The 12,631-nt window shown below is 49.5% G+C and overlaps 1 protein-coding gene across 1 annotated transcript in view; it reads left to right on the forward strand.

The window, feature by feature from the left end:
* The window catches only part of C5AR1 (complement component 5a receptor 1), a 57,035-nt gene extending 45,165 nt beyond the window's left edge, over positions 1-11,870 (forward strand). The window contains exon 2 of the mRNA XM_006898697.1: positions 10,758-11,870. Coding sequence (XP_006898759.1) covers positions 10,758-11,870 — 1,113 coding nt within the window. The remainder of the gene's footprint in view (positions 1-10,757) is intronic.
* The last annotated feature ends 761 nt before the right edge of the window (positions 11,871-12,631 follow it).

The raw sequence follows: 12,631 nt of genomic DNA on the forward strand, positions 1-12,631 counted from the left end.
CACTTGACTTAAAGTTAAACCATTTAACTTGGGGGTGAGTTTAGTTCTAGGCCTGAAAGAGGCCAAAGGGGTCATCGTCTCCAGGTTTCCACCAATCTCTACACAAGAAATCCCCCCCCCCAGAAAAACACTCATCATAGGAACAATAATAATTCCCAGCTATTATTGGTTATGATGTAGATTTTTAGATCATTAGAAAACCAACAAGGCTCCTGGGTGCACAGATGCTTTGTGCTCGATGGTTTAATCTACAAGAGAACCCCGAGGAAAGGCAACACACAGTAAGAGGATAATTAGATGTTATAATTAATTAACTGCATTGGTCAATAGCAATTAGTGAAATGAAACAAAATATCAATGAATGATTGTATGGAAAAACCAATATGATTTGTTAGACTCCAAGGAAAAAAGAAGTATGAAGATGGAAAGAAAAAAAAGAACATTGGGGGATGTAGTGGTAGTTGAAAGGCTGACCTCAGTGAGCAGTACTGCGGAAGAAAAGCCTGGTAATCCCCTCCCAGTACAGCCAAGACAACCCAAGGAAGCAGCTCTCCTCTGACCTACGTGAAATGACAAGGAGCCGTAATAGACTTGACAATAACTAGCAACCCTGAGGGAGCTCTGGTGGCCTGGTGGATAAGGAATTGTGCTCTCAACCTGAAGGCTCAAGGTTCAGCTCCACCAGTTGCTCTTTGGGAGAAAGAGGGACAATCTCCTCTAATGTGATTTACAGCGATGAGTTGGTTCCCACTTGGCAGGTCCTAACAACAACAAGCAACTCTAAATGAATCAACATCAAATGCCAGTGTCTTGGTTACCGTAGGGTTTGTTGCTGTTAGATGCTGTCCAGTAGAGTCCAGCTCATAGTGACCCTTGTCCTGTCCTGTGCCATCCTCATCATCTCTGAAGTACTTGAGCCTAATACTACAACTACTATGTCAATCTATCTCATTAAAGTCGTCTTCTTTTTCATGGACTTTCCGCCTTTCCACACTTGATGTCTTTATCCAAGGAAAGGCTCCAACAACCTACCCAAAGTATGTGAGATGAAGTTTTGCCATCTAAGGAGCAGCCTGGTTGTATTTTCTTCTTGTTCTTTTGGAAGCCATATATTCTTTTCCAACACCACAATCTAAAGGCATCAGTTCTTCTTCTGTCATCCTTTTTCACTGTCCAGCTTTCAGATACATAGCAAGTGACTGAAAAGGCTGTGACTTGAATCAGGTGCACCTTAGTGTTTAAGCTGACATCGTTGCTCCTTAGCACTTTGGAGAAGTCCTTGACAGCAGACTTTTCCCAATGATTTCTTAACTGCTGGTACCAAACGTGTATATTATATTGTGGGTCCAAGTAAGAAGAAATCGTTTAACCTAGCATAGGTTAGGCTACGAGGTTATCCTATGGCAGCTCCTAGAGACATGTAGCTATTTCTATCAAGTTATGCGCACTCCCTCCTTGCTGGCCAGTTGCATTCGACTTGTAGCTGAGCCTCCAGAGAGTTTTTGGAGGCTGTAAATCACACGAGAGATTACCCTTTTTTCTCCTTTCGGGCTTCTGGTGGATTTGAACCACAAGAGAGGCAGGGCCTTTGGGTTAACAGCAAAATTCCCTCAGGATGACCACCACCACCAGAATGCCTTCAATTGAGTGAAAATATCATGAAATGAACAGCTCAGTCCTTCAGACACATGGACACCTTTCATGCATCAGAAGCCACAAGTGACTGCCAGTTCCTGGACTGGACAATGGTGCCATAATTCAGCCCCGTCATTGCAGGAGGAGTTACAGAGCAGCCCTGCCTTTTCCTCCTGCTGGGAGACATCTGACCCCCCACCCCAATGGGGCTAGAGTGTAAGAAGCTCCCTCCTTCCACCTCCCAGGTGGTTAATTTCCCCCTCTCCCAGTAGGCTGTAAGGGTCCTTGAATGGTGCACATAGTTTGCCCTTGACTGCTAACTGAAAGATTGGCAGTTCGAATCCAGCCAGTAGCCCGGTGGCAGAAAGGCCTGGCAATTGGCTCTTGTGAAGATTTCAGCCTTGGAAACCGCATGGGACACATCTTTTCTTCCCCACCCCTTGTTGTGTATTGTCAGCTTGACTGGCACAGGGGGAGATAGCCTCTCCTTCTCCAGCAGAGCATCTGGTGGATTTGAAGCATGCGCCTTCAGGATTGCAGTGCAGTTTCTTGCCACTAGGCCACCAGAGCTCCCTCTGTGGGGTGCTTCTACTCTGTCCTATACAGTGGCTGCAGGTCAGAATCAACTCAACAGCCATGCGTGTGTTATCCAGAAGGTTGGTGGTTCAAATGCATCAAATGGTGGTACGCATGAAAGTCCTGGTGGTCTGCGTCCACCAAGGACACCCTGCCCATCCATCAAGGATACCCTGCAATCTGACTCTGTAACCTATGGGGGTTTCCAGAAGTTGGAGTTGGCAGATGGTGATGGATTTGGTTCTGTGGACCATGAACTCACCCTGAGCTGTTGCTGCTTTTATTCACAAGAGAAATGTCCTTAGACCCTTCCCCAGTCCAACCAGCTGTGGTCCGGCCAATTCCAACTCCTGATGAGCCCATGGGTGTCAAGGTAGAACCATGCTCCCTAGAATTTTCAGCAGCTGATGTTTTAGAGAACAAATTGCCAGACCTTTCTTCCGTGGCACCTCTGAGAGGACTCTAGCCTCCAGCCTTTCTCTTAGTCATTGAGTACATTAACCACTCCACCACCCAGGAATCTGAGAGTTCTCTTAGGTTCCTATAAACTACCTCTCAACTCAACAACTCATTGCTGTCAAGTCAGATCAGACCCATAGCTGATCCTCTTGCCGGTTTTCAGAAGCTGTAAATCCCAAGGTAGCAGACAGGGGCCCATCTTTCTCCCAAGAAGCACTTAATGGGTTTCAAACTCGTGCCTTTTGGTCGGCAGCGTCACTCCCTACCCATGAAACCACCACGGCTCCCTCCTAGAATTCTAGAGACACAGATCATAGTAATAATGCTTGTTTTTCAAATGGGCAATTATAGCTACAAGCTCTGTATATACGAAAAGCAGCAGTATAGAGGGGGCTCTGATGGCCTAGTGGCAAGAAGCTGCACTGCAATCCCAGAGGCGCATGGTTCAAATCCACCAGATGCTCTGCTGGAGAAGGAGGGATAATCTGCTCCTGTACCAGTCAGATCCAATTTGACAGTACACACACATACAAAAAAAAATAAGAATTTTTTTTTAAAAGAGCAGCAATATAAAGAGAAATACTTTCTACCAATGCCAACTCCCAGCCCCCTCAGTCCTTCTCTTGAGAAGTGGTCACTCTTGCAAGTTTCCTATGTTTTCGTCTGGGGCTGGTTTGTATGCCCCTAAATAAACACACAGGTGCACAGGTGTGGAGACAGCATGAACATCCTCCTGTTTTGCAATTAACATACTTTCCACACTGTTCTCTTGCCTTTTCCACTTTACAGCTGGCCTTGGAGATCTTCCTGCATCAGTACATACATTTCCTCATTTTTTTTAAACATTGTTAGCTGCCGTGGAGTCAGCCCCTGACTCACAGTGACCCCATGGCCAGCAGAACAAGGTTATGCCTGCTACTGACTCACACCCATGACAAGCTATAGGTCAGAAGGTTGTGCCCCGGAGGGTTTGCACTGGCTGTGTTTTGCAAGCACATGGCCAAGTCTTCCTTCCTTGTCTTAATCCAGAAGCTTGTTGTCACCTACCCAGCATCACAACAGCCTACAAGCCTCTACTGGCGAGACAGGTGACTCTGTATCATGGGCCCTGGCTGGGAATTGAACCGGGATCTCCTGCATGGAAGGCAAGAATTCTGCCACCGAAGCACTGTATAGCATGGTGCCCTCCCGGCTTGGGCAGACCATCGTTTACTTATCTGGATATGTGGCAATGCCTGGGGACTCATTTGCATCAGAAAGCTCTTGCTAACTTCTGCACTAGCATCAGCACAATTTTATTTCTTTTTTTTCTTTCTTCTTCCTCTTCTGCACTTACGAAGCCAGCGAGAGGCAGGGACCAAGTGAGCTCACTCGTGTCAGGAAAGGAACTTATGCAGCTGATTGCAGTCAAGCAGGGAGGCTCCCCCTGTTTGCTCTGAGCCTCCTGGCACCCGGGGTAGCTGAGAGCTTGCCAAGTCAGCAAAGGCAGAAGTTTCACGCATCTCCCCTGAAGGGGAAGAAGCAGAAGCGCTGGATAGCTGCTGAGGTTGTGAAAAGCAAGGGGTCAGTGAGAGAGTGGAAGACCCCTTAGGGGGTCGACTGCAGCCTTAGACGGTGACCACAGCAGTGGGCTGACTCATTGGTGAATTTGTAGGAATGGAACGGACGGGACTGGTCAAGCTTTCATTTCTTTTTAAAAAATTTTTTTTAAATTTTTATTGTGTTATTTTTACATGTACCGTCAAATCAGATCTGACTGGTACAGGAGGAGATTGCCCCCTCCTCCAGCAGAGCATCTGGTGGATTTGAATCGCATACCTCTGGGATTGCATCAAGCTCTCATTTCTAAGGTGTGTCAGGGCCAATGTGATGGCATTTAACAAGAACATGAAAGTTTAACCTATTTTTCTTATTATTTTTTTTTGTGTCCGGACCATCAAATTAGATCTGACTGGTCCAGGAGGACATTGTCCCTCCTTCTCCAGCAGAGAGAGCATGTGGTGGATTCGAACCACACACCTCTGGGATTGCAGTGCAGCTTCTTGCCACTAGGCCACCAGAACTCGCCTGACAATTTAAGGAGAATTGTGTTTTCTTTTTTTTTTTAATTTTTTTATTTTTATTTTTATTTTGTGTGCGTGTACCGTCAAATCAGATCTGACTGGTACAGGAGGATATTGTGCCTCCTTCTCCGGCAGAGCATCTGGTGGATTCGAACCGTGTTCCTCTGGGAGTGCAGTGCAGCTTCTTGCCACTAGGCCACCAGAGCTCCCCTATCGCCTGACAATTTAAATACTCAGGTGCTCCTGATCCAAAAGCCATGGTCTTTTCAGTCACTTGTGAGGCATCTAAGAGTCGGACAATGAATAAGGACGAGCAGATTCTTCAACCGATGCCTTTGAGTTGTGATGCTGGAGAAGAGTACTGAACACCCCATGGACTGCCAAAAACACAAACCTGGCTTGGAGTGGGTGCAGCCTGAGCACTCCTTGGAGGGAAGACTGGTTGTTAGAAGGAGCCAGTCGTTGGAAGAGGACATCATGCTAAAAAAAAACAAACAACAAAACACCCCAAAAAACAGAGGGTCAGCGAAGGAGGGAAAGACCCTCATTGAGATGGACAGACACAGTTACTGTGATAATGGGCCCAAGTGTGGCAGAGATGGTGAGGATGGCACAAGACAGGGTAGAGCTCAGATCCATCGTTCATAGGGTCACTGCGAGTTGTAGTTGCCTCAGCAGCACCTAACAACAACAAGAAGATTCATTCAAGAGCCTTCCTGGGAAACGAGGATGATCTTCCCTACTTTGGGCATGTTATCAGACAACAGCGCGCTTGGTGAAGATCACTGAAAAGGCTTGCTGTCAAGTTGGAACTGACTCGTAGCTGACCCTCCCCTGGGTCCCTGAGGCTGTAAATCGCACAGTGGGGGCGAGGTGGGGGAGAGTGCCCATCTTTTTGCTGCAGAGCTGCTGGTAGATTTGAACCACTAGAGAGGCTGTGCCGTGTGTGTGTGTGTGTGTGTGTGTGTGTGTGTGTGTGCGCGCGCGCGCGCGCGCATGTGCGCGCAGCACAGCTCCTTAGCAGTTATGCCTCCAGAGGGTCGGAAAAAAACCCCACAACAACAACCCACAACAGACAAACCAATCTCCCAAAAGAAGCCCCTCAATGAATGCTGCAGCAATGAGCTCAAAATAGCGGTAGTTGTGGGCATAGCAAGGTTCCTGGTAGGAGCTGCAGTGAGTCAGAAGGAATGTGTGTGGTTTCTGTTGTGGGTTCTTTGTTTTTTAATATTTTTAAAAAAATTTGATTATTTTTGTGTGTGTGTACCATCAAATCAGATCTGACTGGTACAGGAGGATATTGTCCCTCCTTACCCGGCAGAGCATCTGGTGGATTCGAACCGTTTGCCTCTGGGATTGTAGTTGCAGCTCCTTGCCACTAGGCCCCCAGAACTCCCCTTGTTGTTGTTTTTTAAGGGCAATAGTTTGAACTCACCTGGAGGCTCCATGGAAGAAAGATCAAGGGACCTGCTCCCATAAAGACATGGCAGCCTAGGAGACGCCCCCTCCCCAGGGCATTTGCTCCAGCACGTGGGCTGCTATGAGTCAGACTCCCCAAGGACAACAAGAGTGAGGCAGTGAGCCCCTTAGCAGCGTCCAGGGTCTCCTCTTATCATGTGTAGCATGAACCATTTAGCGAGTATAGCCTAGGATGCTAGGGGCAGTCCCAAGGCAGAGGACAGGCTGGTCAGGGGCCTGGCGGGGACAGTTCCTGGGAGAGGGTGGCTCAGAGCAGAGGTAACTTACGGGTGGAAAGATTTAAAAAGTTTTCGCTTTGTTTCTTTTTTTTTTTTTGTTTAAATCTTTGTTGTATTATTTTTACGTGTACCTTCAAATCAAATCTGACTGGTACAAGAGGAGATTGCCCCCTCCTCCAGCAGAGCATCTGGTGGATTTGAACTGCACACCTCTGGGATTGTAGTGCAGCGTCTTGCCACTAGGCCACCAGAGCTCTCTAGTTTTCACTTTGTTTTGTAATCATCTCAAATGTACACAGAGGCGGGGGTGGGTGGGTGGTGTAATTGCAACAGTAGGAGAAGGAGCTCCCTCAAATTCCCCACCCAAATAAAAATCAAATCTGAAGCCCTTCATGACGATTCCAGCTCCAGAGGAGCCCACAAGCGTCAGAGCAGAACTCGTGGATGTTTTTTTGTAAGTAGGTGCCAGGCCTTTCTTCTGAGTGCTTCTATCTGGGGTGTGAATAAACTGGCAGCTTCTTGGTTACCGTTCAGGTAACTGCCGCCTTTAGCTGGCTGGCGGCTCCCAGGCACTCCTGGCCCATCGTAGGTGCTCAGTAAATACCAACTCTAAGTTGTCCCTTCATGTCACGTGTGGGGACTTTTCTGCCACATCTCAAACTCTGGGTCAGATTCACAGCTTGATTCAGCCTCGTGGCCTTCCTGGGGTAGCCACCTGGAGAAGAAACAGAGAGCTGACCACCTACCTCAATGGACAGAATGCAGGAAAAGGGGGTCATGGTGCAAATGGCAAGGGAGGAGTTTGAATCCACCCGATGATATGGGTCAGAATCAAGGCTGTATGTTGATACCATCTGATTTGCTGGTGATATGAACGTATCTAACAGCGGTACGTCTTGGACCTGGACCAAGCAGATGGGCAGTGGCCAGGACATTGTGTCCTGCCCCCCAGTGAGCCATTTCCCACCCCGATGCCCCCACATGTGTCACTTTAGATCTATGCTTCCTAAGGCACTCCGTGGTGATTTGTTTTCTTTCTTTAAAATGTTGTTATTGTTGTTATGTGCCATTGAGTCGCTTGCGACTCATAGCGACCCTATGTACAAGAGCTCTAAATGCTGTTCTATCCTGCGCCAACCTAGCCATCTCAAACACACTTATTCCCACCGCTCCAGTCACAGAATCGATCCATCTCACCAAAGGTCTTCCTCTCCTTCGCTTCCCTCCACTCTGCCAAACATGATGTCCCTCTTCAAGGACCAGTCCCTCCTTGCAACATGCCCAAAACATGTCAGACGAAGCTTCAGAATCCTTGACTCCAGGGAACACTCTGGCTTCACCCATTCCAGGACAAACCTGTTTGTTCTCTTAGCAGTCCATGGTATATTCAACACTCTTCACCAGCACCACAGCTCAAAGGCATCAATCCTCTTTCTATCAGCCGTATTCACTGTCCAACTCTCTGATGCATAGCACATAACTGCGAAGACTATAGCCTGGATCAGGCGCACCTTAGTCTCCAGCCTGACATCGTTGCTCTTCAGTACTCTGACAAAATGTAATTTTATTAATTTTAATGAATGTTTACAGAGATTTTGGATTTTCATTCATTCATTCATTCATTGCTGCATTTTTCTCCCTGCCCGCCCCCCCCAGTTCGTTCTTCTTTTTGAAAAGTAAAAGAAAATTTCTTTCATTGATGTACAACCCCCCTGCCCTGAGTATACTCCATAGATGCAACTTCATTCTGGACTCTTGTTATAACCCTAATACCCAAACATAGCGCTTTTAAACAGTTCTCTCCCTCATCTGTTTCAATGCACTATACACAATTTATCCAGTTTTTCTCAGTCTCACCCCAACCCTGATGTCAGTCCCCTTCTACAATTTGTTTTCTTTTTTAAAGCTGCTTGCCAAGTCTTTCTTCTGATGTGCATCGGGGTGGATTAGAACCTCCAGCCATTCAATTAACAGGAAAGCTTTTTTTTTTTTTTACACAGCTTTGCAGTGTAACTATGCATTAACCATTGAGCTGCTGGATCTTGGGGCGATGGGGGCTTCAGGGGCAAGTTCAGGGATTGACAGAGGGGCTGTCAGGGAAGTATCTATTTACCAGTTAGTAGGAGAGCAGGTTAAGGTGTTATTGTTGTTGTTAGGCGCTGTCGAGTCAAATACAACTCACAGAGACCCTATGACCAGCACATCTGAACTTTGCTCTACACCGTGCCGTCCTCATTGTATCTAATATAATGAGCCCCTTTCTAGGGTCACTGTGTCCATCCGGGCTGGTAAGGGTCTTCCTCTCTAACCCTGACCCTCCACCTTTCCAAGCATGACGTCCTTTTCCGAGGACTGACCCTTCCTGACAACAGGCCCCGAGCATGTGAGGTGAAGCTTCACCCTCCTTGCCTCCAAGATGCAGCCTGGTTGAGCTTTCTCTGCAACATGCTTGTTGATTCTCTTGACAGTCCGTGGGATAGCCAGCACTCTCCTCCGACACCACAGCTCAAAGGCATTCAATTCTTCTTCAGTCTTCCTAGTCCTTGCCTCCTTTTTCAGATGCAGACCCAAGTTTTAAAAGTTGGTATGATTTTGGGGAAGGAGGCTTGGTTAAGGGGCAGTGGGTAAGTCTTGGCGACTAACCATAATGCTTGGCAGCTTGAACTCACTCATCAGTTAGTTGCTTCCTGGGAGGAAAAACCAAAAAAAGGCAATCAACTTCTCAAAACAGTCACAGCAAGAGAAGAAACCCCAAGGAGCAATTCTGCCCTCGCCCGCAAGGGGCAGCCATGAGAGTCACCACTGATTCGCCTGCAAGCTTGAAGGATCCCTGGGTACTGCAAGCAGTGTGGGCTGGGCTGGAGGAGTCCTGAATATCCCATGGACGGTCAAAAGAACAGACAGATAGGTCTCCGAGAAGGCGCAGCCAAGAGTGCTTCTTGGAGGCAAGCATGGCAAAGCTTTGTCTTTTATACTTGGGACATGTAGCTAGCTGTTGTTGTTTGTTGTTATGTGCCGTCGAGTCGTTTGCGACTCATAGCGACCCTATGTACAACAGCCCTAAACCCTGCTCTATCCTGTGCCAGTCTCATTGCCTCTGACACACCCATTCTGATTACCCCGGTCACTGAATCAATCCACCTCATAGAGGGTCTTCCCCTCCTGTGCTGTCCCTCTACTCTATCCAGCATGATGTCCCTCTCTAAAGACCTATCTCTCCTTACAACATGTCCGAAGTATGTCAGGCGAAGCCCCAGAATCCTTGCCTCCAAGGAGCAGCCTGGTTTAACCCTCTCTAGGATGAATCTGTTTGTTTTCTTGGCAGTCCATGGAACATTCAATACTCTTCTCCAGCACCACAGCTCAAAGGCGTCAATTCTCCTTCTATCCTCCCTAGTCATTGTCCAACTCTCTGATGCATAACAAGTGATTGCAAAAACCATGGCCTGTATCAGGCGCACCTTAGTCTCCAGAGAGACACCGTTGCTCTTGAGTACTTTAGAGAGGTCATTAACAGCAGACTTTCCCATCGCAATACGTTTTTTTGATTTCCTGGCTGCTGATGCCAAGAGTGTTGACCGTGGAGCCGAGCAAACTAAAGCTGTGAACAATCTCAATCTCTTCACCATCCATCCTGCTGCTACCGATTGGTCCAGTGGTGAGAATTTTTGTCTTCTTGACATTGAGCCTCAGTCCATACTGAAGGCTGCAGTCCTTGACCCTCTGCAGCAAGTGCATGAGGTCCTCCTCAGTTTCAGCGAGCAGGGTTGTGTCATCTAGTGAAGGCTATTCCTTGGGAAGACACAGCATGCTTGGAAACATGTTGTTGTTGTTGTTAAGTGCCGTCAAGTCATAGACGACTCATAGTAACCCTATGAACAAAAGACCTGAGCACTGTTCATAGAGTTTCTGGAGGCAAGCCATTTCGGAAGTGGACGCCACTCTTGCTTGCTTGGAAATAGAGAGAGGGTCTGCAAAGGAGAGGAAGACCCTCCAACGAGATGGATTGACACGGGTGACCTCAGCAATGGGCTCTGGTATGTCAGAGATGGAGAGAGGGCGGTACAGGAGAGGGCAGGGTTCCGGTTGGCTGTTTGTAGGGCCCCTCTGAGTCGAACTTGATGGCGCCTAACACCTAGTGGTCAGTCTGCTGCCATCCACGCAGGGGTGGCGCAAAAGAAAGGCCTGGCCACCTGTACCCATACTGATTGTGTGCGCTAGCATTCCCGTGGGGAACAACCCCCCCCCCCAAAACCAGCATGTGGTTCCCCTGTGCGAAGAGCCAGTTGAGCTGGTTTCCTGGGTTATAGGGCCGTGGCCCTCACAGAGCAGACGCACCGCGGATCCAGGCGTGTCCAATCTCATCCCCTTCCGCCTCTCTGCTTCCAACCAGGCCGACGGGAACGCCAGCACCGAGGATTACTCCCACTACGATACCATTGACCCCAGTGACCCTGTGGACGGGCCCGGGGTAGCCCGCGGGCTCAAGCCCCTGGACACAGTGGCGCTGGTCGTCTTCTCGTTCGTCTTCCTGGTGGGCGTGCCCGGCAACGCCGTGGTCATCTTGGTGACGTGGCCCAAGGTCAAGCGCACGGTCAACGCCATCTGGTTCCTCAACCTGGCGCTGGCCGACCTCCTCTCCTGCCTGGCCCTACCTGTCCTGGTCACCACCATCATCCTGGATGACTGGCGCTTTGGGGAGCCGGCCTGCCGCGTCCTGCCGTCTCTCATCCTCCTGAACATGTACAGCAGCATCCTCCTCCTGGCCTTCATCAGCGCTGACCGCTGCCTGCTCGTGTTCAACCCCATCTGGTGCCAGAACTTCCGCGTGGCCGGCCTGGCCTGGGTGGTCTGCGGGGTGGCCTGGGTGCTGGCTCTCCTCCTGACCGTCCCCTCTTTCATGTACCGGAGGCTGAGAGTCGAACTCTATCCACCCAAGAGCATCTGTGGCCTCAATTACCATGGGGACAGACGCAAGGAGCTGGCCGTGGCCGGCCTGCGGCTGACCTTGGGCTTCCTGTGGCCCCTGGTCACCCTGTCTGTGTGCTACACCTTCCTGCTGCTGCGCACCTGGAGCCGCAAGGCCACGCGCTCCACCAAGACGCTCAAGGTGGTGGTGGCCGTGGTCAGCTGCTTCTTCATCTTCTGGCTGCCTTACCAGGTCACCGGAGTGCTCATGGCCGTGTACGAGGGCCACTCGGAGGCATTCAAAAGGGTCCAGAGGTTCGACACGCTGTGCGTCTCCTTGGCCTACGTCAACTGCTGCGTCAACCCCATCATCTACGTGGCCGCGGGCAGGGGGTTCGAGACCCTGTGCCGGAAGACCTTCTGCACCATGCTCCAGGGCGTGCTCATCGAGGAGTCGGTGGGCAGGGAGAGCAAGTCCATCACGCGGAGCTCCACCGTGAACACCATCACGGAGAAGACAGAGGCGGTGTGAGGGGAGGCCGCCAGGCGTCACCCGCGCGCTGCGCCACCCTCCTCTCGGCCCTGGCCCTGGCCCGCCAGCGGAGTTGGAACGCAATCTTTGGTTCCGAGATCTTGCATTGCAACAGGAACCAAAAACCTTTCTCTGCTCTATCCTTCCTCTTCCAAGATAACCTTTCCTCCCTTGCCAGGTGGATCCATTGCTCTGTGGACACCCAAGGAGCCAGAAGGCTTGCACATTTTGCTGTTCATGGAAAGGTTGGCCAAACTTAGCCCAAAACGTCTGTTCCTGTAGAGATTGTTGTGAGGAGTGATCAGACAGACTATGACTCCCGGTGATCCCTGGAGCTCTGGTGGCCTAGTGGGGTAAAGGACTTGTGCTGCCAACTCAAAGCTACAAGTTCGAGTCCTCCAGCTGCTCTGTGGGTGAAAAATGGACAGTCTCCTCCGGTGTGAACAACAGCCTCTGAAAGCCTGCTGGAGGGTCAGCAATGAGTAGGTTCTAACTGGATGACACAGTGACCCTGTCCTGTCTCCAGAAGGCCTTATGGGACATCTCTTCTTTGTAGTTTTGGGTCCCTGAGTCCCACCTGACTGACTCAGTCTCACCTAACCACCGTGGATGCCAGTTTTTCTTTCCAATCCAAGGTTTGCCGATGGATGTAGATAGAACACTTTCATAGCTGACATCCAAGCAGATATATGCACACCCATGTTCATTGCAGCTTTGTTCACAATAGCAAGGAGTTGGAAACAACCTAAGTGCCCATCAAC

This window comes from Elephantulus edwardii, unplaced genomic scaffold (genome assembly GCF_000299155.1).
Source record: "Elephantulus edwardii isolate Elephantulus edwardi_28Jun2011 unplaced genomic scaffold, EleEdw1.0 scaffold00236, whole genome shotgun sequence".
NCBI lineage: Eukaryota > Metazoa > Chordata > Mammalia > Macroscelidea > Macroscelididae > Elephantulus > Elephantulus edwardii.